General features: G+C 41.9%; 1 protein-coding gene across 10 annotated transcripts in view; it reads right to left on the bottom strand.

Annotated features, from left to right (window-relative positions):
• The window catches only part of FOXP1 (forkhead box P1), a 376,943-nt gene that overhangs the window by 154,242 nt on the left and 197,340 nt on the right, over window positions 1-25,361 (bottom strand). For all 10 annotated transcript variants that reach the window (XM_071439345.1, XM_071439352.1, XM_071439343.1 and 7 more), the window contains one exon: window positions 8,867-9,048. In XM_071439345.1, the coding sequence (XP_071295446.1) occupies window positions 8,867-9,037 (171 nt within the window). In that variant the 5' untranslated portion in view covers window positions 9,038-9,048. The remainder of the gene's footprint in view (window positions 1-8,866; window positions 9,049-25,361) is intronic.

The raw sequence follows: 25,361 nt of genomic DNA, 5'->3' as shown, positions 1-25,361 counted from the left end.
GTATGCAATGCAACACAACAAAGTCAAGATAAAACTGCAGCCACTCACCCCAAAACCAGAGCTATTCCTAGGTGAGCTCATCTGCAGATCAAATTTCTCATTTAAGCAGAGGCCAGAAGAATTCTCCCAGAGACTGCTGAGACTGGACTGGGAGGATCTGAGTGCTCCAAATGCTTTCTTATCCATGAGAAAAACTATGTTCCATCTTGCTTCTAATTTTTGCTGCAAGATGCTGGGCCCCACTACTTCTAACAAGTTCCATCCTCCTTCCCTGTGCCTGCCTGACCTTTCTCCTTCAGTGAATCACTTAATTATGTGGAAACAGAAACAAAAAACGGTGATGGTTTAAGAAGACAAATGCTCCAGCTTCATCCGTGAGAGAGCAGCCAAATCCTCCCAGAGTTGTGGGTCTGCTGCTGATTCAGGATGCCAGAAGGTACTAGGGAAGATCCACCCTCTGCCCACACAGTCTTTGGGAACAGCTAGGGACCTTACCCTATTTCTGCACGTATCTCACTGATTACTGGAAAAAGGAGGAAAAAAGCAAGAATGTCAGACAGTCAGTGGTCTTACAACATTTCACTGGTGTTGCAGTTCTTTCCTGGCAGACGTTTTTCAGTATCGGTGATAATAACAAGGAAAATTTAAGGAAAACTTGATTTGAGCACGCCAACAGCAACCACATTCTTTTAGCTTGTGATCACTCTAGCTCAAATAGACAACATTTTTTTCCCCCCTCCCTTCCTGCACTTAATTTCCAGGTAGAGTTTGTTAAAGCCTGAAATCCCACCTGAACTTTGGAAAGTCTTAAAAAAAAAAAAAAGGAAAAAAAAAAAGAAGAAAAAAGACCCATACACAAATATTTGGCTAAGTGACCCATAGCAAATTGCGTAATGCCAGTTAAAAGTTGTGTTTTCTAAGTATCAGCCCCAGAGGTTTTATCTGAAATAAAATCCTGATTACTTCAGATTCTGGAGGCAAACTGTGACCTTGCTCTGCATCTCCAAATTTGAAACATTTGTGTTGTGCCCCTCAATAACGATGCCTCTTGCTAGAAAAGAATTAAATCCTTTCAAAAAACTTGCTTATTCTATTTCGTAAGGTAAGAAGGCCCCAAATGTGCATATAAGAATTAGTTCAGCCTTGAAGCTTGATCAAAAGAGGTCACCTAAACCTGGAGCTGCAATGCTCCACCAAGCAAAAATGACCCATCTCCAGGCATGCAGCTGCATGCCCAGCGATGTTTCTGTCTGTAACCATCCCAGTCCTCAATCCTTGGTCATTAAATGAGAGCCAGTATTAGGTCAGCACACAGAACACAAGGAATTATATCCATTTCTTGCATCCTTCTCTTCGGTTTGCCTGGGAACACACTCTGAGAGCTGGGGGCAAAGGGGAGAACTGCACTGATGAGTTTTACAACACATTGTCAGAGAGATTAAATAGCCCAACTCTCCTCAACCTTCACTTTATCAGCCCTACTTTCAGTAGCCTGGAAAAAAACAAAAAAGAAAAAAAACCAAACCAAAACAAAACAAAAAGCAAACAAAAACCCATAAAAGGAAAAAGAAAAAGAAGAAATATGATTCAAAATAAATTGAAAAGCCCAACTTGTAATAAACCTGGCACTTGCCCCAGGCTTCAGGGATGTCTGAGACTATACACTCCACAGACACAATCTGTAGCTTTTATAGGGGAGAAAGAGATATATTTGCACTATTTAAAACAGGTTGCAAATATAGTTTATGTTTTGAAAATGTAGGGAGCACGGCTAACAAAATACAGAATGCAGCAACAAAACAAGCAACACTATCCTACAAAACTGTCATTATATAATGTCACTGTTTACACTAAGCCTCCAGAAGATACCTTCTGTTATTTTTTTTTAATTAATGGGGTGCTATGCAGTTAAATAAACTCATGAAGAGCATTCACAACTTCTGCATTTTTACTTCATATCCCAATCTTTATTTACAACATCACTGTTATAAATTACAACAGTACTGTTAACATTCTTCTCACTTGCTGGGATACCCAGTGGAGCTCCCCTGAACATAATGCAGGAAACCATGGCATTTTATTCTGTTCTTATTTAAATGTTTTTTAAGTCAGAAAAAACTCCACTGAAATCAGGGGCTACACTACTGAAAACAGCTGCAATTCCACTGCTGCTCCTCAGGCACTGCCAAACAATCTCCCTGCATGCAGCGTGTCTCCAAATAAAGTTAAATTAGTTCTAAAATATCAGCAATCCATGCAACTTCTTATTAGTGTGAAATTACTTAAGCCTTAATTCAGCAAGGTACTTAAGCACATTCCTAATTTTACAGGCATGAGACGTACCAGTGACCTTAATCAGACTAGTCATGCACTTACATTTAGGCACATGCTTAAGCATCTTGCAACGTTAAAAGCCACAATGAGGAGCAGTTCCATGTGAATTAAAGGCTGCTTACACCTCCATAGGCACACTACCATTTTAAGTTTGAGATATATATATATATTTATATATATTTTTGCTACAAATAAGTGGTTGCACCACTTATAAAACAACCCTTAAAGTATGAAGATCACTGGAGGAGGAACAGTCTTTAATAATCTGAATAACATCAATCAGTTGAAACAGACTTTTAATTCATATCTGATGCTTGCTGGAAGCCTTTTGCAGTGTATACACGTGCTGGCTAACAGCTTTAAAGCATTCCTTTGCAGACTTTCCCTAAACAGCACTCCTGACGGTGAAACTTTACTGCTTATGAGTAAGCATAAGCAAATATAAGGGGAGAGTGCACACCTACGAAAACAGCTGGGAACAAACACACCACTGCTGAATTTTCACAGAGATGCAAGGCTAAAAATCAACCCAGCAAACATATTTCAGAAGCTCCATCCCTTCAAAGAGCCCACAGAAACCTAAACGATTCCTGCCTGATCCTAATTTACCAGGCGAAGTAAAAGCAGCTATTGTAAAACAATAAATAAATACAGAAATAGACATGGGCAGCCCACAGAGGACTTCTGGATTTGGATGTGCACGTAACCCAGGTGATTACATGTCTAATGACCCAGCTTCTGCATGTCCATGCTTGTACCTGCACACACAACAGCAGAGCTCTGGGTGCCAATGTCAAGGTGCTCTGAGGACTCAGGTTTATGCAGTTATTTATCAAAGACCTCAGAAGCAAAATAAAACAAAACCAGGACAAAGAGAAAACAATAATCTCAGCAATAGCAACTAAGTAGTAGTTTCCCATTACCCTTCAACAGTTAGAGAAAATTTAGGGCTTGTTGGTGTCAATAAGTAGTTATAACAAAGACATTAGCAATAGTGAGGATAGGGAATGCTGCATGAATGTTCTCAGCATGGTTCATTGACAACTGATCTAAAAATTGAATTATTAAGGAAAAAAATCATTGATTCTAAAACCCAGGCAAGGTAGCCAGCCTATGTTAAAACTTATTTAATTTTTCCAGCGCTGCTTCATTCCTAAGCTCTCAGAGCCACAGCTTTTCCATTGAAAAGCAAAAGACATTTTACGCACAATTTTCCCTCTACTAGAAAGAGGTATATTGTGCCCTTCAGTGAACATAAAATTGATATTATCGTCTCTTAGTTTATATCTCACTACTTAACCTTCAGATTAAAAGTTATTAGATTTGAATGACTAAAAAGACATCATGTCACCTTCCGTTCAATGCTGGGAGATGGCAGAACTTGGGGGAAAAGTCTGAATGATAAAAGCCACAAAGTTACTGGGAACATAAAGTTGTTTTTCACAATCTCTGATGAAACAGCAGAAGCTCTACAAATGCAGTCATCTTTTCACCATGCTGTAATCTTCAATTATGAGGGTACTACAATACAAAATCAGACACAATCCAATAGCCTGCATGGAGCTTAATCTATACTTTCAAATGGCTCCTTCAATAGCAACAGCAGTTTAATAATTAGGCTTTCTGTCTCTTTGGACAAAATGACTCAACACGGACGCTCCCTTCTAAGTCTAACAAACAATTTTGGTCTAACCCAGTTATGTCAATATGAAACAAAGACTTTATCTTGGATCTAATTTAGCAGTTTTGCTCTACAGAGAGAAGTCCACATCATGATCAATGGGACTGTTAAACTCCTGATGTGGTCTGTAACCTCTCCTCACAGGTTTGCAAAATAACCTGAAACTCACCAATTAAAAAAAAAAAAAAAAAAAAAGGCATTTCTTTAATTTACACTGCAAATTCAGATTTCTTTTTAGTCAAATTTTCTTTTTGATCTGCCCAGTTAAAACAGCCTCTCAACAATACACCAAATCCCCCATTTCTTGTACATTTTCCTTGCCTTTGAACATGAACAAAATCTGAAGAACCCACATATTCCCTCTGGAGTTTGATTCCCTCAATCTAACCCTTCACATCCCAACATTTCATGAAACAACCTCTGCCAAAGGGCCCAACTCTGGCATCTTCACACAGACACCACAAACAGCCCAACTGCAGGGCACAGACCAGAATCTAGTCCAAATTTCTTTTGTCTATCAGGCCTTCTTTTACACATGAACAAAACTGTATTTTTCACTTGCAGATATTTACTGGAATAAAAGCACAAAACAGGATATAACAGGAAAACCCCCTTCTTTCCTTACTTGGTGGACACATGGCAAAACTAGTATTTATCTAAATTCTTCAGAAAGCTTGAAGTGACACTTCATAATTACAGTATAGTACAGCTCACAGACAAAGTGAAGAAAAGAAACTTCCCCACAGTTCTTTACATAAACCTCCTCCTTCTTTCTCCACATACCAGTTGCATTTGTATTTCTATTCCAGTTTGTCATAAACACGGCCACCTTGTAACCCTTTTTATCAAGCAATCTATGCACTACCTAAAAGTACACTACACTCCATCAGACAAGCTATAGGTTTACATTATCCAAACATTCCAATTCTGCCTGCTCAGCGCAGCTTGTCAATAAATGCAAGCAATTGCAAAACAGCAGTGTGTGTTTTTTTCCTTAAGAGAACACTGATAGGAGCCTGCCAGTTCTGCAAAATAAACCCTTTGCAATCTCTGCAGCTAATCTGTCAACAAATTACTATTAAAGTCATACCTCCTCAAAGTTCAAAAGCTTTCTGGATTAGACAAAGATACTGAGTTTTATACTCGTGGGGCAGTACTTGAAGTTACGGTATCAAAGTGGATCCGGCTATTGATGTGGAGAGGTTTGTATTTCTGCCACCATGCAACACAGCACTTGGTGTCTTGCTGCTATGCATCAGGATTCAACTTTGTAATCATTCTCTTTGTTCAATTCATAGTCTTGTTTCACTGCTAATAACGTGAAGAACACTTTAATGAATAGTCCTGAGGATAAAAATAAAATGCAATAAATAATATTTATTTTATAAGCTTTAAAAAAAAAAAAAAAAGAACTGAGGCATCAAACCTTCTATTTGAGGAGATGTCAGAAACCACTGAAGCAACTACAGCTGTGATCATGAACATTAAAAGGCAGTTTGTCCCTACTGACCTTCAGCTTGTGGGTCACTCCAACACCCATTCTGCACCTCCCAAATGTTTTTCATGATGCCTCAGAGCCAACAGATGCTGCCAGACTCTGCCTGGTACTCTGTTCCCAGGTTTTCTGTTCTGTCGCTTGGTGCTGCCTCCGTGGGCACTCTGGGACAAAGCTCCTGAGCCCCACTACCTGACCCCACACCAAATCCCTGCTTCATCTCTTTAGGAAGTACAATGATCCAGGTAACCTTCATGGCTGCCCCAGACTTGATAAGCAGGTCACCAAACCCCTGCCCATTCCACCACATCCTGACAATTACTGCCACGAGATGCTGACCTCTGGCACCTGTGGAGTCAGCAGCAGAGGGAAGGCCACCTCTGCCACCCCCAGCAGGTGCCAAAATACTGTGAGAAAAAGTTCTCTTTCCCTTAAACTTTGGTTCTGAGGGTGACATCTATATGCATTTCCACTTTTACCCAACTCTTCCACATACATGCCATCCCTGAAGAGTCACTTGTATTGCTTTGCCTTTCTTACTTCACCAACATAAACATCAGTTGGAATTACTTGGCTTTATTATAAATAGCAGAACTCATCCCCACATTTGCTACTCCCAGCTTAACAGTACGTTTTATGAGATTGCTAATGCTAAAATAATTGAGCATCACATCACTCTCTGTCTCCTTGCATGGCAGAATCACCCTAACATGACATGGGAAGCATAAAACTTGTCCTACAAGTCCTCCCTGTACTCACAGCAAGAGTGATCACACCCTACACTTCTCCTGCAAACATATGAACAGCTGTGGTGCTCCATATTTTTCCATGGTAAAATGTTTACAAGTCTGCAAACCCATTAAAACTTCCTAAAAAAACCCTCAAGTATTTCTGTTTTCCTCTCTCATACTAACAAAGCTATTAGTCCTAATAAATTCATAAATGTCACCAAAAATGTGACCCTAAATTCAGCACAGTTGCTTTCACGAGCCATTGTACATGCAGGTTTCACTGTTCTGCCACGCTCATCATGGGAACACACAACCAACCACAGCAGCAAAGCTCAAACTACCCACCACTGATTTTTTTTATTTTTTTCAGACAAAACAAGTGCCAGGTGGCAAAATGAAAAGATTTGAATGAAATGCTCTTAAGAAATAGCTGTTTAATTCAGAACTCATTCATTTGTATTGAAGGAGTGTTTTGTAGAATGCATTCTGTTAAGTGACCTGAGAGCATATGTTGTATACGGAGAAACATCTAAACATTATGCTCCATGTTGTATGTGTATCTGTAAATGCTTGCATTAGCTGTCTGAAAACAACGGGGTTTTCTTCTTTTCAGCATTTAAAAATGTTTTCCAAACACCAAGGTTGATATTTTTATGCTAGCTCCGATTAGCCTCTTATTGTTATCAGGACTGGGTTTGTTGGTCGCTTTTTTATTTAATAACTGTTTTAAACTTTGCAATCAACTTGCTTTATAAAAGATAAACTCCATGGAGAAGTTAGTCATCAAAACCAATTAACAGCAGAATTCAAACACAGAACATAAAGGTCTTTGAAGAACTTGGAGAAAAGCAAGATCCCCAACCACATTCTCTGTACTGGCGGAGGATAAATAAACTCCAAGCTAAAATCAGAGCTGTGTGAAAGCAATCCCAAGCCTGGCAATCCCATCCCCAGCCCTGAGCACTCGGGTCTGTGCCGAGCACTGTTTGGGGAGGGCTGGAGGACTGGGAATGAATGGGTGCCACTCCTTAACTGACCGAATGGGCGGCTGAATGACACCAGCCATTACATGTGAGGTGACAACATTATCTGAGACATCCTGAGCTCTTGGGATAGCTACAAGCCTTGGGATGGCTGTGGAGAAGCCCTGGCACAGGGTCAGTTCATGGTGGAGGAGCAGAGGTCTGAGCCATTCTGGTCCACCGTGTGCACGTCTGCATGATCCCCCCTCCCTGTTTCTCTCTGCACAAAGCCTCACTGGAAAATTCCATAGTGCTCCTATGGAAAACACAGTGTAATTAACTCATTTTAATACTAAGCCTTTTTTAAGATGAGACCTTTGTGTGGAACATATTTTACTCCTCTTCTACTGTCCTATATTAATCAAAGCTGTAACCCCTGTTGTCTTTGCACTACGAATCAGAATGTGCCCCTGGCAAAGAATGAGGGAAAAGTCAACAGGAATTAAGTTTCAGTGCAACTGTTTACTCAACTGTGGCCTGCAGTTATTGAAATTTTATCCATGGTTTTGTGTGACTACTGCAGTAATGAATTCAGCATGGCTGTGATTTTCTCACTGATGGTATTCTCACTTCAAGTAAAAACCTGTAGGACGAAATGATTGAAACAACCAAAGTCTGTGCATTTAGTATCATCCATTTTTCTGACTTGTTTAATTATGGCAGCTTTCTGTCTTAGGTTGGCAAATGGGGTGCCCCGCTCCTCCTCAAGCCTTCACTTTGCTTTGTTTTTGAGCACAGGTTTTTTTCTTCTCCACAACAACCTGCTAAAAAGATCACTGTACACTTAGGGGAGTCTTAAACAGATGCCAATCGCTTATTTAAAAGGTTTTAAGAATCCTTATTGCATTAGAGAAAGTGAGGGTTAGGCGTGAGTGTATTCACCATGGCTCTGCTGCAGCCTTTGTTCCCAAACACATTAATGATACATGCCCAGCACTTTGGTGTAAAATTTCCTCAGAGGGCCTCAGAATTTTATCAGGGAAAAGAAAAAGCCAAACCGTATTATACAGATAATTTACACTGGCGAATTTGGTCACTTCCCAGAATATACACTAATTAAAATACCAAGGCAAAACACACAATTTGGTTCTGATTCTTCTGAGTTGAGGAACACGGACATGGATGTATTTATTTATTTATTCTGACATTTTGCACAGCAGATACCTCTTTAGCCTTCCTCACTAATAGAAAACATTCTGTTGATAGAGGTTGCTAGGTTATATTAAAATTTGTTGCAAAAACAAAACTTAACGTTAGTGTATTTTCCACCCAGTGACATATTTTGGAAACCAGTTATTTGTATACAGCAGTTCACCCAATCTCTGCCACCAGACTCAACACAATCCGGCAACGGAAGCAAGCCCTGATCTTTGGGTGTTTCCAGGGAATGATTACAAAAAAGGAGCCCCGGAAGAGAAGTCCAAGGTTTCCCTTTACACTAACGACTGACTGCAATCCCCTACGGGCAGAAACGCTCAGAATGTCACAGGCGAGTCCTAAAAGCATCCTCTGCCTGGCAAGTACAAAGGGCTTGGGAGTGGGGGGGGTTAAATGCTTCATGCTTTTCCTGTAGGTAGGAAACTTGTAATGCATCTTACAGTACCTGCTGTTGCTGGAGATGTGCTAAATCTGCAGCCCCAATTTCAACGGAAGGTGTCTCGCCGTTTGATCTCACTTCCCGCAGGCTGCACTCTAGTAAATGGTTGCCACCGCTCGCTCCATTCTGAATGGCTGAACCGTTACTTTTTGTCTCAGTCCCAGATTCTTGCATCATGACTCAAAAACCTGAAATAATTTAGGGGAGGGGAGGGGGGAAAAAAAAAAAAAAAAAAAGCAGCTGTTAAAACAGTTGCTGTATATAAGGAGACATGCCCTGTTTTAAATCCTGCCAAAACTGTAAACATATGTCATTTTCCTTCATACGATTTATCTTTCATTAATGGTTCATGCTACTAGTTTATGTTTATTTATCCGTTGGTACAGCTATAATTTTAGTAAGTTAGTTCTCTTCTAAATATAGTATTATTTGCTCAACATCTTTTTTCCCTTAGAGAAAAAAAAATATTTTTGAACGAACACACAGAATCCATAATTAAATTTCTCTAGTTACATCTGGATGCTTTACTTTGAAACGGATGAGTCATTCTTGGCAACATATGATGGACAATATCAAAAATGTGATATATGCTGTGTAGGGGCATGGAGGTGAAGCGGAGAATTCACTATTTTGGTTTTCACTCATACCATGATAGTGCCAAATTAGCACCTTTTATTACTCTGAAGCAATTTAGGCTTAATCTGGGATGTGCTGAACCATCATCACTTCTCATTTCAGGAGAACTGCTACAAATGCTCACAGAATTAGTCTTGTTGGCCAAGTTTTAGGCTACAGATTTGGATGCTCTTATGGCATTACAGCGAGGAGTCTCCTGTGTTATTTGGCTAAACATCATCTCAGCAGCCACACTCCCTCCAGCCAGCCCTCTCTACTGACTCTTGGTGTCAGCCTGTCCCTGGGTGCTTCACACTCTGAGCTCACCAAGAGCATCAGTGGGTCACAAGCCTTCAATGAGGATGAGGATGAGTACCCACCTCCTCACCCCAGCACCCCTGGGATTTACACACCCTCAGGAGCAAATATCACCATTGGTGCACAAGACTCCCCACACAAAGCAAGTATGCCAGTTTCCAGCTGCGAAGCACTAACTCAGAGATATTATGATGACTTGTTTTAAAAGTATTTCCACCTGCAAAGCCCCAGCTTCCAGGGTTTAAATACCATTAACGTGTCTGGCTTCCACCAGCCCATCCCTCCTCTCCCCCTCACGCAGGGAAGATGGGGTATGGAAAGCCAAGCTGTGTGTCCCAAGCACACTGCCAACTCCACACTAACCACATGCACATGGGAGCCAAATGCCCCTGTGCAGGGTACTTCACCTCAGAAGGAAGATGTTTTATCTTCAAGGAAGAACCCGTTTGAATTCAGTAAACCAAGCACATGGATGGTAGCAGGACAGATTCAAACATTCAGATTACATTTAAATAAATTTCAGCTGGTCTATGGAAACTTCTTTCAATCTTTTTTGTTAAATCTTCAAATTATGCCAAGGGACAAAAGGGCTTGGAGACTCATTATAAAGCTTCTGTCAACTCCTCTGTAAAAGCTCCAGAGATCTAAACAAACCTACAGCTTTCCCAACACCACTAGGAAATGCTCTTGGCTTTTAACATGATCCTGCTCCGATACACACCAAGTATGGTGTGTTTTTAATTTTCAGCACTGTAAGAAAAGCCCATAAGCATGATAAGGTCTAAATATGTGTTTACATCTAACAGGCAAGGCTGGATTACACACCAGGCAGTGACTGCGTGGCACAGGTTGCTTTGGAAGAAGACACAGGAGTGAGAATCCACAGACAGCTCTCAAGTCACCCAAAGATATAGCAGGCAATTTTTTATATGCTATACTGCTAAAAAAAGGATTTACCTCTTTTACCCTATGACAAACCAAAAAGAAAGAACTGATGCTTCCAACTGATGCTTCCACCCAAATTTGGAGTCAGCTCTCAGCTGGAGAAAATGGAGCACTACATTAATTTACCCCAGCAGCAGATGAAGACAACAATGACCACCAGGAAAAATTGGGTTAGAGGGTTAAACTCATGCCAGTGACTGTTTTGGAGCATGACAGTAATGGTGGGTGGCGTGTCCCCACCACACAGACTGAAGCTGATGGAGGAAGGACAAACTCAAGATTTAGTGGAAGGTGCCTCCAGCAGCCACTGTGGTGGAAAGAGATGCTAAAACCCATATGCCAGAACAGTAAAGAAATACGTCTCATTTTCCAGCACTTCTGATGCAACAAATGGGAAGTGAGAACCTGGATAAATAAGCAGTAGGGTCAGAGGAAGCACCAAGCAAAGCTCTGACAGCAGCAAGAAGAATGTGCACCACTGAGGAGCAGATCCATCACTGCCTGATCACGATTTGTTGGCTTGCCCTTCTGAGCGAAATATCTCCGGGACACAGAAAATAATTCACAACCAAACTGGTCAAGAAGTTATTTATTGTCTCTAGGACTGCAAAATGGTCCTGGAAAGAAAAAACAGTAAAAATTGCAACAATTTTTCTAACCTATAGGACTAAGAAAAAGATGGATTATTTATTGGTTTTGGTTAGAAAAAGATCATAGTTCTTGAGAACCTTTTCCCATGACAAATTTCATGCTCTGTTTTACCTTTTGAAGAACCCCAGCCAGTTACCAGCTCAGCTGCACAGGGGCCATGGCCCCTTCACTGGTTGTGACCACCCTACAGATCCCAGCAGAACTGGCAGCAGCTACCAAAGAAACAAAGGTGGAAAGAGAGTTTGCTAAGGGACCATGTTTGAACCTTCAAAAAATTATTTTAAAAGCAGAAGTGAACATCTTTAAGCATTTTTTTAAAAAACCCACCAATTTACAAGCAGTCAACTTCTATATACCTTAAACTAGATGCCTGTACAAAACAAAAGCACTTTGTTAAAATACCTCCGATATAAAACTGGTATTTCAAGGGGAAAAAAAGATAAAACTGTTTATTTCATCACTGAAGTCAAATGTGAGTTGACATGAATAATCACAGTTTGGTTTGATCATTAAGTGTCATGTCATGAAAAATCAACCTGTGAGAGGTTTCTGCAAGAATGATTATTATTTGTCTTTTTGAGCACACCTAAATGAACTGAGGTGATCGTACACTGAGGATGGCTGAGATAATTGTCTCTTCCCAGCACAGAGGAGATGAACTTACAGGAGCCTATTACTGAAGTTTGTCATTCAAAATTGTGAAAGAAAAATGCAAAGCAAGGTTGACTTTATGCAACATAATTAGGTTCTGTGGGAACTGAACTGAAACTCCAGGTGAAGCATCACAAACCGTGATTCTGGTCTGAATACAACCAACACAGTGCTGGAGAAGCTGTTATGCATAATGATTTACTATAAGAAATAATAATACTCCACAACTACTTCCATGACAGGCAGGAAACCTGGTTCTGACTTAAGAAATTTAATGGTAGAAGGGTCTATTTCTATCTCATATGTTCTAGAAAGCAGAATGATTCTCTTATCAATTCTGCAAAGAAAAATGCATTTTTAGCGCTCAAAATATGTGGGTTATTACCAGTGTAAGTATTTTTATTTTTTTCTATATATAGAAAAATTCTATGGTATTTCATGTTATGAGGGATACAGAATGACTCTGAATTATTAAAGGTGACACAAGATGTTTTTCCCCCTATGAAGGGACCAAAGATAGGCTGCAGTATCAACAACAGCTTGTGAAACTTTATCCTGAAGTCAAGGAACACATAATAAAAGAACTGCTCTGACTTAATGTAGGCTTGGTTTAAAAATTTCAGAAGAGTGATCAGTTTCTTCAGATTCCCATTTTAACCTGCACAGAACTTTTTCTAGCTTTGATGCACAGTCAAACACAAAGTCAAAGCCCTACAGCTGGGCCCATCTCTTTGGTGAACATGTTACGTTCAAGGTAATGGAGCAAAATTTCAGTGAAGCGAAATCTAAAGAAGGCACTCTGTCAACAGGAGGACAACTAATCATCTTCCAGATTACCTGGAGAAAAGCAGGGGACAGCCAATTCCTTAAGGACATGGTCAAATTTGAGAAAACATAGCTCAGATGTGAACTTTGCCTGAATTAAAATAATCTTTCTGATGACTCCAGTGTCGGTGTTTTTGAGGTTAAAAAAAAAAAAAAAAAGAACCTAAAGGAATCCTAATTTTGAAAAAGTTCTTGCTAATGCATTAAAAACGCGTCCATAAAGTCCATAACAGCGCCAAGACCAGATGCTGCTGATACACATCTCAGCTCCACTGGCCTATTAAGATGAGCAAGGTTAAGCATGGAGATTAGTAGGCAGGAGGTGGGCGCTGAAGTGTGCCACTGCTGCAATTCTGCTACCAGTATAGTTTCTGAAGACTAAGCAGCATTGTTTAATGTCAGCATGAGGGAGGATTTACTGACTGAAGCACCTGTCAGAATAAGGACCCACTCCAAGTCTGAAAGACTAAGGGACTGATATTCAGATGTCTCTAGATGCTTCACCATACAAGGAGGCATCTGGTGAGGCATTTTTAAGATTCTTCAATAAGTACCAATCTATATCTTTAAGCATATCATCACCTTTAAAAAAACATCCCTGGGGTCTTCTGGCCTTAAAAATTCCTGTTTAAATAACCTTCCAGACTTAACATGGACTACAGATTCACAGCACAGCCTGTGTGTTTCAAAGTTTCTTCAAGGTCCATGATTATATTTCAGATGTTAGTACTTGGGTGTTTACAAATACATATGCACATAAAGATCATTAGGCATTTCTATCCCCTGGGATCAGTGCTACAGCAAAAATATTGTCATAATACAACCCTCCTTTGCCACATTTGTGAAAGATTTTAAGCTAACAAAAAGTTCAGTCTTTATTTTAGGGCAGTTAATTAAGGTTGACCAAGTCAGGCAGAAGTAAATTAACTTGGCTGATCAATTATTTATATGAAGCAGAATAAATGCCCTTAAAGAACTTGGCCCAGCCATGAAAGGACATGTAAATTAAACACAACACAGATTTATAAAATGTATTTCTACTTTTATAGGCAGAAGAGTCAATGCTAAAATCAGTTTTAAGTGAGTGATCAAATCACACGATCTAGCCCGAAATTCTCCAGCAGGCATTTTATCCATACGTGCATGGTTTATAAATAAAAGTTCTACCTAGCAGTCACAAGCAGCTCCCCAAAACCGGCTCAGGAATAATTTTAGAGCATTTATCCGTGTAATTATTAAAAACAAAACAAAACAAAAAACCCCAAACACGGTTTGGAAGAATTCCACAACAACACAACGTCGCAAAGACAGCATTTTACCTCTTGAAAACGAAACGTGCTCCGGAGTGCGACCAGCAAGGGAACACAGAGAGCAGGAGCAAAGCTGCTGCCTCCCCACAGCACAGGGACAAACACCCTGCAGCACCAGCCTGGCACTGCCAGGATGCGAAACAAGGACCCAACAGCTTTCCCAGGAGACCCCTGCCCCACTCACAGGCGGTCTCTTTTAGTCCTGGTATCTTTGGAGCAAGTGCCCTGCCAGGGAACGCACCTCAGGCTCCACATCCCACCACCAGTAGTGAGTTTTTCCAGGAACATGTTTTGATGTCCCCCAGCTGATGCCAGAACACCAATCTCCTCCAGCTGACGCCCCGTGCCTAGGCTGGCGAGGCAGCCAGCAGCACCGTCCCGCCATCCATGAGTTCAGTAAAAGAAAAAGGATTTACTAGTGGAATTAAAAGCCTTGTGTAAGGTAAAGCTTGATGTGCCGTGGGGGAAGGCGTACAAATGTTCAGCTGCTCATTTACTAAATTACACCATGTCACAATTAACAGTGAATCAGCCAGCTTCACATGAGCAGCTCAAGGGCTGCCACCATGCGAAGTGCAGAAATAACGCCGGGGAGGGAAGTCCAAACTAGCCAGGTGGACCAGATGACTTCTCTTTGCCTGTGTTTGTGGTTAGCACGACTATTAGAGAGAGCTATCCCAACATATGGCATGATTTAACTAAATCAGATCATGCTGAACTCACCAGCCTTTCTCAACTTACAAACCCCTCCACTCTCGTCATTGCAGATGGGTGAACACCCGTCATGCTTTTAGAGTTTTCAGTAGCCGTCATTTATCCTGCTGACAGGGTGTATTTTAGGTATAATTATGTACTAACTAACTATAGATCAACTGTCAGTACATTAGGGTACTTTTTGGATAAAACTTCATGCTTACCCCTTCGAAGGCCACTCGCCTACACACTACTGGTGGTTGCTGAATTGTGCAGGAGTAGGATTCAAAGGAGAAGGGGATTCAAAGTGCAATTAAGGATCATCTTTAGGAATCAACCAAAATAGTAGCAAACAGAGCAAATCAGGCTTCGCTGTCCTAAAAAGTGATGCTGAGTCACGTCTGACAGCGGGGTTTGGAGGAGGAGAGGCAAACCTGGAGCAAGGCAAGGGAAGGAACGCGCACGGGATGTGTGGAAAGAGGAAACAAAGAGACAGCGACGAGGTGAAATCCTTTGATATTTCCTCAGCTTAAAGAGGTAATTCAATGCATTAAAATGGATCCTTGAAATTTCAAAGGATGAAACTCGCACAACAAAGATTGTCGAGAGTGCTATTTTCTAGGATTAGAACAAAAACGTATTGGGATTTGCTATATGATCTTACATCGCCGAGCAAGACTGTACACTTGCTGTTATGCAAGCACCATCTTCCAATAGAGAATTTTCATAATTATAACAGAAAGGCGTAAATTTTCTAATGCATGGCAGTTCAAAAAGTAATCAAGAGAATGAGCCTGAGGGCTATTTTAATGTATGCAAAGCTAGTGACCCACAGTAAATGGGAGGTAGGCTTCAATGAATGCAAAGTAATGCACACATACTAAAGACCTGGTCTGATGAGGGACGGCTAAAATTAACACCCAATTAATTTCCGAATTGACAAACAAATGAAAGCCATAAATCTACTTTCTCATTAATTTTCTTGTGGTATAATTTAAAGCAGTAATATGAGGGCAAAAACTGAGCATTATCCATCATAAATATCAAAAAAGATAGCACTGTAACACCATAAATTATGCATATTACCTGTTGTTAAAAATGATTAATGTATTATCAACTTTATCGTGCACTGTATATGTCTAGACATATCTAAAATCTGAAATTTCATTTAGTGCTTAGGAAATAAAGGGTCCAGAAGAAATGGGATTACCCTCAGCCCATCCTTGACTCTGCCTCCTGATGCTCTCACCTCGGCTGGACTCATCCCAAGCCTTGGCCAGTGGAACTTGAGCACACAGCAGAGGTGATGTGCTGGCCTCCCCAGGAAGGGAAACAACTCACACTGCTCCTGGAGCATCCCTGTGGGCCATGGCCCTGGCACCTGGTTTACACAGGGCTGCTCCCCCCTGCCCTGCTGACGCTACTTGGTGATGCAGAGCCACAGAAAGGAGACAGGAGTAAAAGCAAGGAGCAGGAAAACGTGAAGCTGTATCAAAATTCAGTGAATGAAAAGCCCGTGCTTTCAAAAAGTGGTGAAGTACAACACCTTGGCCAACAGGAGAAGAACACAGGCTGCCCAACCTCCTCCCTGTGGGTCACGATGGTCACCAGCCTGGCTTTTTGCCACCTATTATGTGTTTATGTCCTCTTGCTGCCCTCAAATCTCCTGAATGGCAGCTCCTGTCTAGAAGCAGACTGCCACAATTTTAAACTTATTTAACTATATGCAATGGCACGACCTCATTCACTGTTGGGTGCGTGGCTCACACTGCCTGGGTCCCTTCTTTCCAGCAACAGTGCATTATCATCAGGGCCACAGCAACCTGAAATCATCTGTAGGCACCTCAGTGAAAGGCTGACTGATGCTCTGCAGGAGCTGAAATTTAACACTGCTGTGGTGAGGAGAAGGGAAGGGGAATCAGGAGCCTAATCCCTCTTGTGCCACACTGACTTTTTGTGAAATCATGGTCAAATAACTTAAGTTGTCAGAGAACCAGTCAGTGCAGTTACCCCTCAGGAAGTCTCTTCTGCCGAGGGTGTTGCTGACCACAATCAGTAAGAACAGAGATCAAGCAAATCCAAGAAGAATTAATTGAAACAGACATTAAAAAGTTTGCCATTTGCTCTATTCAAAAGAGCTGGAGCTGGTCCCCATGAAAAACCAGGGCACTAAAACATAGCAAGCTGTGAAGACAACAGGTCTCACTCCCTTCCATGAGGTAACACCCAAAGCATTAAACAGACAATGAACCATCCAACTTCCTCAAATTAGATTTTTGCATTCTCCATTTTACACATGCACACAGAAGTTACTCCCAGTCTCACCTTGGATAAATACACCCCTTTTGCAAAGCCAGCTCTATCTCAATCTATGCCTCTCAGCTTGACAGCTATTAAATCCATATTCAGCATGAAGCTCATGCCATAGATGCATAAAAGCTCTAGAGCTGGGCCACTTCCAAGTGACTGGCAAATATGATGTAATCATTTACATACCATCATCGGCAGAGTGAGGTTCCTTCCTCTCTCTTGGGGAGAGCTGTCTTTTCAGCTGTGAGCTTGACAGAAATCATCCTTACCCATCACCGGGATCAGTTTATTTGGAAGAAAAGGAATGGCGAGTGGCCAAAAAAAACCCCAAGGCAAACCAGAAGCCATAGTTCACTGTACCAGGCGAATCCATGACTGCTACCACATGGAGACGAGCACCGTGGCACCAGAGGAGTGGCTCCTCCAGGAGGAAGGTCACCAGCGAGGTGCCCTGGGTGCTGGCCCCGTGGTCGGTGTCCCTGGGGAGGTACCCACCTGCTCATCCCAGCCCAGGCATCACAGCACTGCGGGGCTCCCTGCTGCTCCGTGCACAACAGGAACAGAAACTGCAGAGCTGTTCTCACAGCCAGGACTCATTTGTTTGCATGCACACTGCTCTGAGCTTGCATCACAAACTCTTGCAGTCTGCCTCACAGAAAAACAGGTGACTGTTCAACCAAATAAAAGACCAAAGTTGCATTTAGTAAATACAGTCAGTTTGTGCCAGACAGCAGCAGCACTGCTCCAACAAGATAACATGAAACCTCGTACCAAGTGCTGGCTGTAGATGAATTAGACTCCCACCCTCCATGCACATCTCCATTAAAGCATATCTAAACTCTCTAGCAGCCTCCAGAAGTCAAAAACCACCTCAAAGCCAGGTGCAACTCTAACAATTCTGCACAATGCCGTTTTCACTTCGTTCAAGGTAGCAAAGGTTTGATTCATGGCAGTAACACGAGTCAATTAATGACCAGCTTGTCCACTTACACACTTCAGGTACCTCCAGCTCCCCTCCAGCCCTGACACTGCTCCAGCAGCTCAAACGAGCAGTATTTTGGATCACTGATGCAAACTAGGGAATACAGGGAATATATTTTTATGTATATTTTTTTGCTTTCTTTTCCAAGGCATGAAGAGGACAATTATTTCATTTTATGCTTTCTATGAATATCCAAGATATCATAATAAATGAATTCATATATAAAGAAACAGAAAAGCCCTTCACATTTTAACAAATGAATTCAGATATACAGGAATAGGCAACACATTCACACAAAAAGAGTTAACATTTCTTTCTCAAGGTCACTCAAAGAGGGTTTACTCCCTTTGTGTGAAAAGCCCTAGCCATTTACTGTTAGTGCTAACAGGTCCTGCCTGGCATTTGAAATCCAAGCCCCACTCAGAAACAATAACAAACAGTAATTTTGAAAAACAAAGATGGTGTGAGCAAGTTTTTCTTGCTCATTTTCAAAACAACCCAAAAGCAACAACTACCAGGATGGCTCTCTCTAATTAGGACTCCCAGAAACCAAAGAACAAACAGGCAGCACAGAGAAATTAGCAGATGTAAACGCAGTTTTCCAGTTATAAAAGGAAGAAAAGCAGCTCCGTCATCTCACTCGCAGGAGGAGGAGCAACAAAGCGTGTTTTTAAATTTGGTATTTTCTCTCCATTCAAACGGCTCTGCTTCTAAAACAGATTTTCCTCAGATCTCCTCAGAAGTAAAGCTGAAAGCTTTGCCTTTTCCAACCCCATTGAGGGCACATGCATCAATTAAAATCCGACATGAGAGAAGAGAGAAACCGAAAATGCTGACATAGAACACAAGGCCGTAGTTTTGGGGTGATTACCTGGTTCATAGCCCTATACCTTTATCCTAGACCTTCTACCTCCTTGTTTGCTCCATGCAGGATTTTCTAGCCATCAGCCGTCTACCGCTGTGCTAGTCGTCTTGCAGGAGTGCTCTCTCCCTTCTGAAAAAAGCAAACAACTGGATAGATATCATTACACTAAGGAAATCTCTTGGAAAAACCAAACAACTTGCTAATCTTTCTAGCCCCTTCACCCAAGTTAAAGATAAGCAAAGCAAACCAAAGTGAGTTTCAGCCACATTCCAGGGACAAGCTCCCCTTTTTCTCCTTTATCAAAATCCCAGCATTTAAAGGTTTTTTTCCAGACCTTGCAGGATAAACTGCTGCTCACACCCGCAAACAAAGCAATATTTGTTTAATAACTGATTGCTGCCATGGGTACAGTAAACAAGGGGCCCAGCATTTGTGTTTATGAACAAACACATCATCTTGCAAGAGCAATTTAACATTAACCAGGTGGAATAATCAACAGATTTCATAGGTGACACTCGGGGCAGGACTAATGTAAACAGAGTAGGGAGGAGAAAGGGGCCACTCTTAGGGAATCAAGGTTGAGGCAAATGCATTACAGAGTAAACAGCTGGGAAGAACTCAAGACAAACAAATAGTCATTCTTCTGACATTTCGAGAAGCAGAAAGGTTGTACGTTACATGCATCAGCTGCTGACCACCATGAAATCAAACCAGTTGGGGACCGGGCCTTCTTGTTTACACAGTGCCATGTTTGCTTATAAACAACAATTTGCTGTTACCAACCTCGCATTACTCATTGCATAAACGAGCAGATCAAGTGAAATCCTGTTAACTCTTCTGTGGATTGAGGGTTTTTTTTCCTCCCCTTCAACAACAACAAACAAAAAAGCCTTTGCAGTCTTGCTGTGCAACCTCAAGACAACAGGCAGCAGGGGAAAATACAGAGCTGTGCATCTGTTCTGATAAAGGAGAAAGAAAGGAGTTGAAAACACTTGAAAGTGTTTCACAAAACAAGATTTACCGGCCAAACCACTAATGTGAAAGATCCATTTGCATTAGAAAAAAAAAAAACACAAAAACAATTGAAAACCCAGAAAAACAACTGCAAAAGGTGGAGTACAAAATTTTCATTTCACTCCTAGAACAAACAAGCAAAACAACAGCTTTTGACACAGCCCAACCAGCCCAGCATGACCGTGGACACGAGTCATTCATACACACACCCATGGCCATGCCAGGGCCCTGCAGCAGCAATGAAGCCATGGTTCAGCCCTCTTCTCCCTCCTTTTTCTTTCCTACCCTCAGCCCCGTTGCCTCTGCCTCCCATCACCATTCTTTGATCCTTGTAGATCTCCCCAGCTCCTCTTTTTTAACCCAGAAGCCCCTTGGATGTCTTTCAGCAACCAAAACCTCAACTGCCCCCAACTGCTCCTGACCCAACATCCCTCTCTTGGCCCTGAGGCTTTGTGACTTTAGTCCTCAAGGTGCTCAGGACACCCAAATCCCCTAGGTCTGCCACCTTCCAGAAAGCCTTTTCTTCCCCATCTCTCATCCCTGTAACACTCCTGAAATTTCCTATGGCAGCGTTCCTCCAGGGAGGTTTCTCTAAGTTGTCTATCCTGAACACGGATTTCGGGAAGGATCTGAAGTACAGGGAGAGAAGATGGATGGTCCTAATGGTAGAGGTTAATCCAGGGCTCCGGGTTACATTCCTGCCCTGACACAATCCCTGCATGGGACCTCCATGGGTCTCTTCATCCCTCTCCTATGTAAAAGAAGCCCTTTAGGATGTTGCACCACTCAGGTGGGGTTAGTGGATATAACTGTGGGCTATACCACAGGTCCCTTTTCCTCCCAGCTGCACCATCGTCCCTCCCTGGTTCACCCCTACCTTCTGATGAGCACCAGCATCACCGCCAAGCACTGAGGAAAATCATCCCAGTCTCAAATCTATGAAGCATCCAAGGTCACAGCTGGCCCTGGCACTAATCTCCCCTCCCTTGCCATTTCATGTGCAAACAGCATGATGGCCAGAAGCCTCCCCCCTCATCATTTTTTTACAAGTTTTAGAATATTTGTTACTTTTTTTCACAGCACAATCCTGGACATCCACAGCTGGCCAAGAACCTTCGTTTTCTTTCTCAGAAAATGTTTAGCCTTTTGTTGTAGCAAAAAAAAAAAAAAAAAAAAAAAAGAAAAAAAAAGGTTCAAAACCATGAAATCAGTACAACCTACTAATAAGACAGGTATTTAAATAAAACCCAAATGCAGTATTGTTCAGGCAACTGCCTATTTTTTAATACATCAGGTTGACAGCATAATAGCAGGCAGGATGAAAGGTGCGACTCGAGGACGGGGTTGGCGTCCGCACACCAGGAAAACAGAAGTGCTGCCCCATTTCCTGTGCTGCAGCAGAGTATTTCTGATGTCTGGGGCTGCCGGGGACTTAACTCTGAATTAATGATTACACACAATACCCTCCTTTCTCCCCTCCCTGCAGGACAGCGAGGGCCAGCCTCACCGAATGACTGTGGGCAGGCAGGCACGGGTCACGGGGGATTTAGATATTTCACAGCAGCTTCAAAAATTTAGACACTGCAACCTGAAGGCTTCTGAAAACATCAAGCTTCACATAAAAGTCCTGATATTTCCCTACTTGAGACAACTGCTCTCACCTCAGCCGCGCTGCCTGTTCCACGCTCCTTTTCCAGCACGTAAAATCACAGTTTATTCAGTACAAAGTAACTACACTATGATAAAAACTATAAGCATATCATTCAAATGCTTTATTGGTCAAATAGATGGATGCTTTTATTAGTCCAACCTTTTTTGTAATGGAGTGCCACTGATGACCCAGTGTTAGCCTCATTCCCTGCTATTAATCACACTTCTAAGAGCTCATTTTGCTTTAAAATCTTAAGAAATTGCCATAATTTAAAGACATGGTGTCTACATAATGGGAAATGCTTCACAGATTGTATCATTCCATATAACACAGAATTTTTATGGCAATGCTGACCACGATACCAAGGTATTACAAAACTTGAATATAATATTTTTTATATAGAAAATCTAAATGTAAACTTCCTTTTGCATTTGTGGTTTGCCACATCCATAATGTTTTAATCACAGCCTTTTGGGAGTTGCAGTTTTCAACTGCATGTGGCTTACATAGATTAACACTACAAAAACACTCCCTGAACAAATATAAACAGAACAAAACAAAATTAAATGAAAATTAAATAAAATACAAGGATGGACCATGAGAGAAAGACTGCTCAAGCTGGACTTTTACAATTTTCACACAAGGCATTTTATTCTTTTGTCAACTATATTATCTCCTTCCTTTTTTGCACAGGGAAAACATACGATGTTTACTGTGAAAAACTTTTACGGCAAAGTGGAAGCATCTTACGAATTTACCTACACAGAGAATTAAATTAATATAATCATGGTCCTAACCCATATTATTAAAATGTACTTTGCAAAATGTTTTGACAATGTTGACTGCTGCAGGAGGGAAAACACATTTAAGACAATTTCAGCCAAATGCAGAAGCAGAAGCCTTTCATTTTTCAAGTGCAAAGTAAAAAGCATCTTTAAACATCTTTAAACACATGAAAGAAAATGCATTGCAATTATGTTATATGGCACACACAAAAGCATGTTCTTTTCCTCAGTTCTCTAACAAGATATTAGTACCTCCTGGCCTTAGGAATAGTATGTGTAAATCACATCATATTCATAGTGTCTGAATTAATTATAATAGAAGCTGGAGAGAAATGTTAACTTTCCAGGTTGTTGCTAAGGATTAGCCCTTGTTTACAATTCTGTATTTATAGAACAAGAAAAATTTGTCAAATGAAGGGCAAAGAGGAAAGCAAGAACACAAATTTAGCTTTGATTTCAAAACAAATCAGATCTTGCAACCATTCCCTGAGAAGAAAACCACAGTTTTTAATGTGAAGATGCAAATGAGTCTCAGAATATAAAAATGTTTTATAATTCTGTGCATTCAACACTACTAGATGTTATTTAAAGAATTTATGTTAGCATTTCTCATCCTCGCACAGCAAGCCCAAGATGCTGCAAACAGCATCTTTTTAAAATGGATCGTGTTGCTGTGGGGCACGGGGCAGCTCAGGAGGCTGATGCTCAGGAGGGGAGCAGGACATTTGGCCCCCTGGCACCAGACTGGGATTCATGGACTACTCCAAAGGGGTTAACAGGGCAGTGGGCAGGAGGAACAAGCCCCTTGCCTTGAACAAGCAGAACACTGGGAAAGTCGTGACTCTCAAAACCACTGCAAAGGACACAATGGTCTTCCCAAACGCAGAGAATCTGTGAGGTGGACAAACACCTCAAGAGGAAAGGCACTCAGGAACCCAAGAAAGGTCCTTCTCATGCTAAACATGGTATTTCTGGGGAGCCCTGTGAGGCTGGATGGCTGAAGGCTCAAGGGCTCTGGGATGGGGTCCCAGTGAGCAGAGAGCCAAAGCTCTGCAGGGACTTGCAGGTCTCAGGCACCTTGGCAGAACTGGCCAGGGAAGTTTGTACTGCTCCCTATTCTGAGGATAAAGAAAGCACTTCGGCCTCCAGCACTTTCATTTCTTTGCACAAACAAAGGCACACCCACTACAATTAAATTGCAAAACCCTTTTCATTAGGACTCCTTGTTTTCACACACTTCAAGCCTTCCAAGACCTGCAGTCCCTCTCATGCTCCCATCAGTGTGTGCCTTATGTGTGGAAAAGTAAGCAAGGGCTCTTTAGCAGTTTCAGTCTATGGAGAAACAACTGGAAAAATGCTTTTTCCCCTTAAAAAAAAGCCCTGTAACCACCAACTTCTGAGCAGGGTGACTTGCAAAAACACTGGGCATCCACAACAGAGAGCATCTAACCCCCCACAAGAATCAGGCCCATAATACAATATAAAAAAATGCACTTAGCTAAGCTTTTGTGGAGACACAGATGGACTCTCTGCCTTGTCCTGTCCAAGGGCTGTGGTTCTCAGATTACAGCAAGGACAGCACAATGCATCAGGGAAACCAAATGTGTCTGTGCACACTGGTGTGTAAGCTAACACACAAACACACACACACTATCCAAGCACCCAGCATGCCAGTTCACATCAGCAAGAACAGAGTAAGCAGGACAGAAGAGGTGCCTTCATCCCCAGTTTTTCCTTGATGTTTTCTTTCCCAGGAATAGCTCCAGTCTCAGTCCAGAGCAAGGATTCCACCCATCACATTTCTGTGCAGGAGATGTGTACATGCAGCACATGTTCCTCAACAGCCACACACATGGATCCCAAGCACCCAAAAATACAGTTGGTCCTTCTCCACACTGGCCCAATAGAGAAGCACGATTTTTTTTTCACCTCAAAATTTCATCCTGTGCCTGAGAAAACTCCCTAAAAAAGCTCTGTCGAAACCAATTTGTTTCTAACTCCCCCAAAAAAGCACATATGCCTACTTTTGAGTCAGGATGCAGGAAACCAAGTTCTTCATCCCCCTTCCACATTCACCCGTGGCTAAGGAGCAATGCCCACCTCCAATCCACCATCAGTCACGGCTGGGAGAAGGAGAGGCAACAGCAGAGAGGATTTGCAGGACACCACATGAGCCTCTCCAGCTTGCCTTGGCCAGTAACAGTGAACAATCCTCAGCACTCCTGTGCCTGCCCATACCTTTTTCATGCACGATGCCAATGCAACAGAAATCCTCCCAACAGACAGCACTGTGGCCCCATGACCTGTCCAGAACCAGCTGTTCAGCCCTGGGCTGGGAGGGTACTTCACAAGCTCTGCCAAGCTCAGCAGAGTTTGCTCCATGCTCCAGGAAATGGCCTTTCTGGTGCTGAACCCCTGGGCAGCATGTGAGGCTGTCTGCGACCAGAAATGAGTGTTTAATGTTCAAATTCTGCACTGAAGACACTGCCTGAACATCTCCAGCTGCATGCAGGTGCATGGTCCCACAGATGTGCTGGCTCCTGAACACTGTAGAGCTAAGGCATGTGGCTTCCTGCTCCAACGGCTTGTGAAAGAGAAGGATACACTCTATTTACAGCTTATTCCAGACAAAACTATTCAATGTCAGGATGTACCATAAGAGGGTAATTTGCGCCCTAAACTGGATTGTACGATACCACAGTCACAGACCGTATGATCTCTTCCTTTGGATTAAAACTGTTTGCACAAGTCAAAGCAGAACAAGGAGAGTAACAAAACATACAGTGTATTTTGTTCCCCACTGCAGCCACATATTTCAACTGCCTCAGCTGAATTCTTAGAGTAAACACAGCTTTAAAAGAAAATAACTTGAATAAAGAGCTTCTG

Source organism: Agelaius tricolor, unplaced genomic scaffold (genome assembly GCF_023055355.1).
Source record: "Agelaius tricolor isolate 1412-34295 unplaced genomic scaffold, bAgeTri1.0.p SCAF_14, whole genome shotgun sequence".
Classification (NCBI taxonomy): domain Eukaryota; kingdom Metazoa; phylum Chordata; class Aves; order Passeriformes; family Icteridae; genus Agelaius; species Agelaius tricolor.
This window is presented reverse-complemented; position numbering and strand designations above follow the sequence as displayed.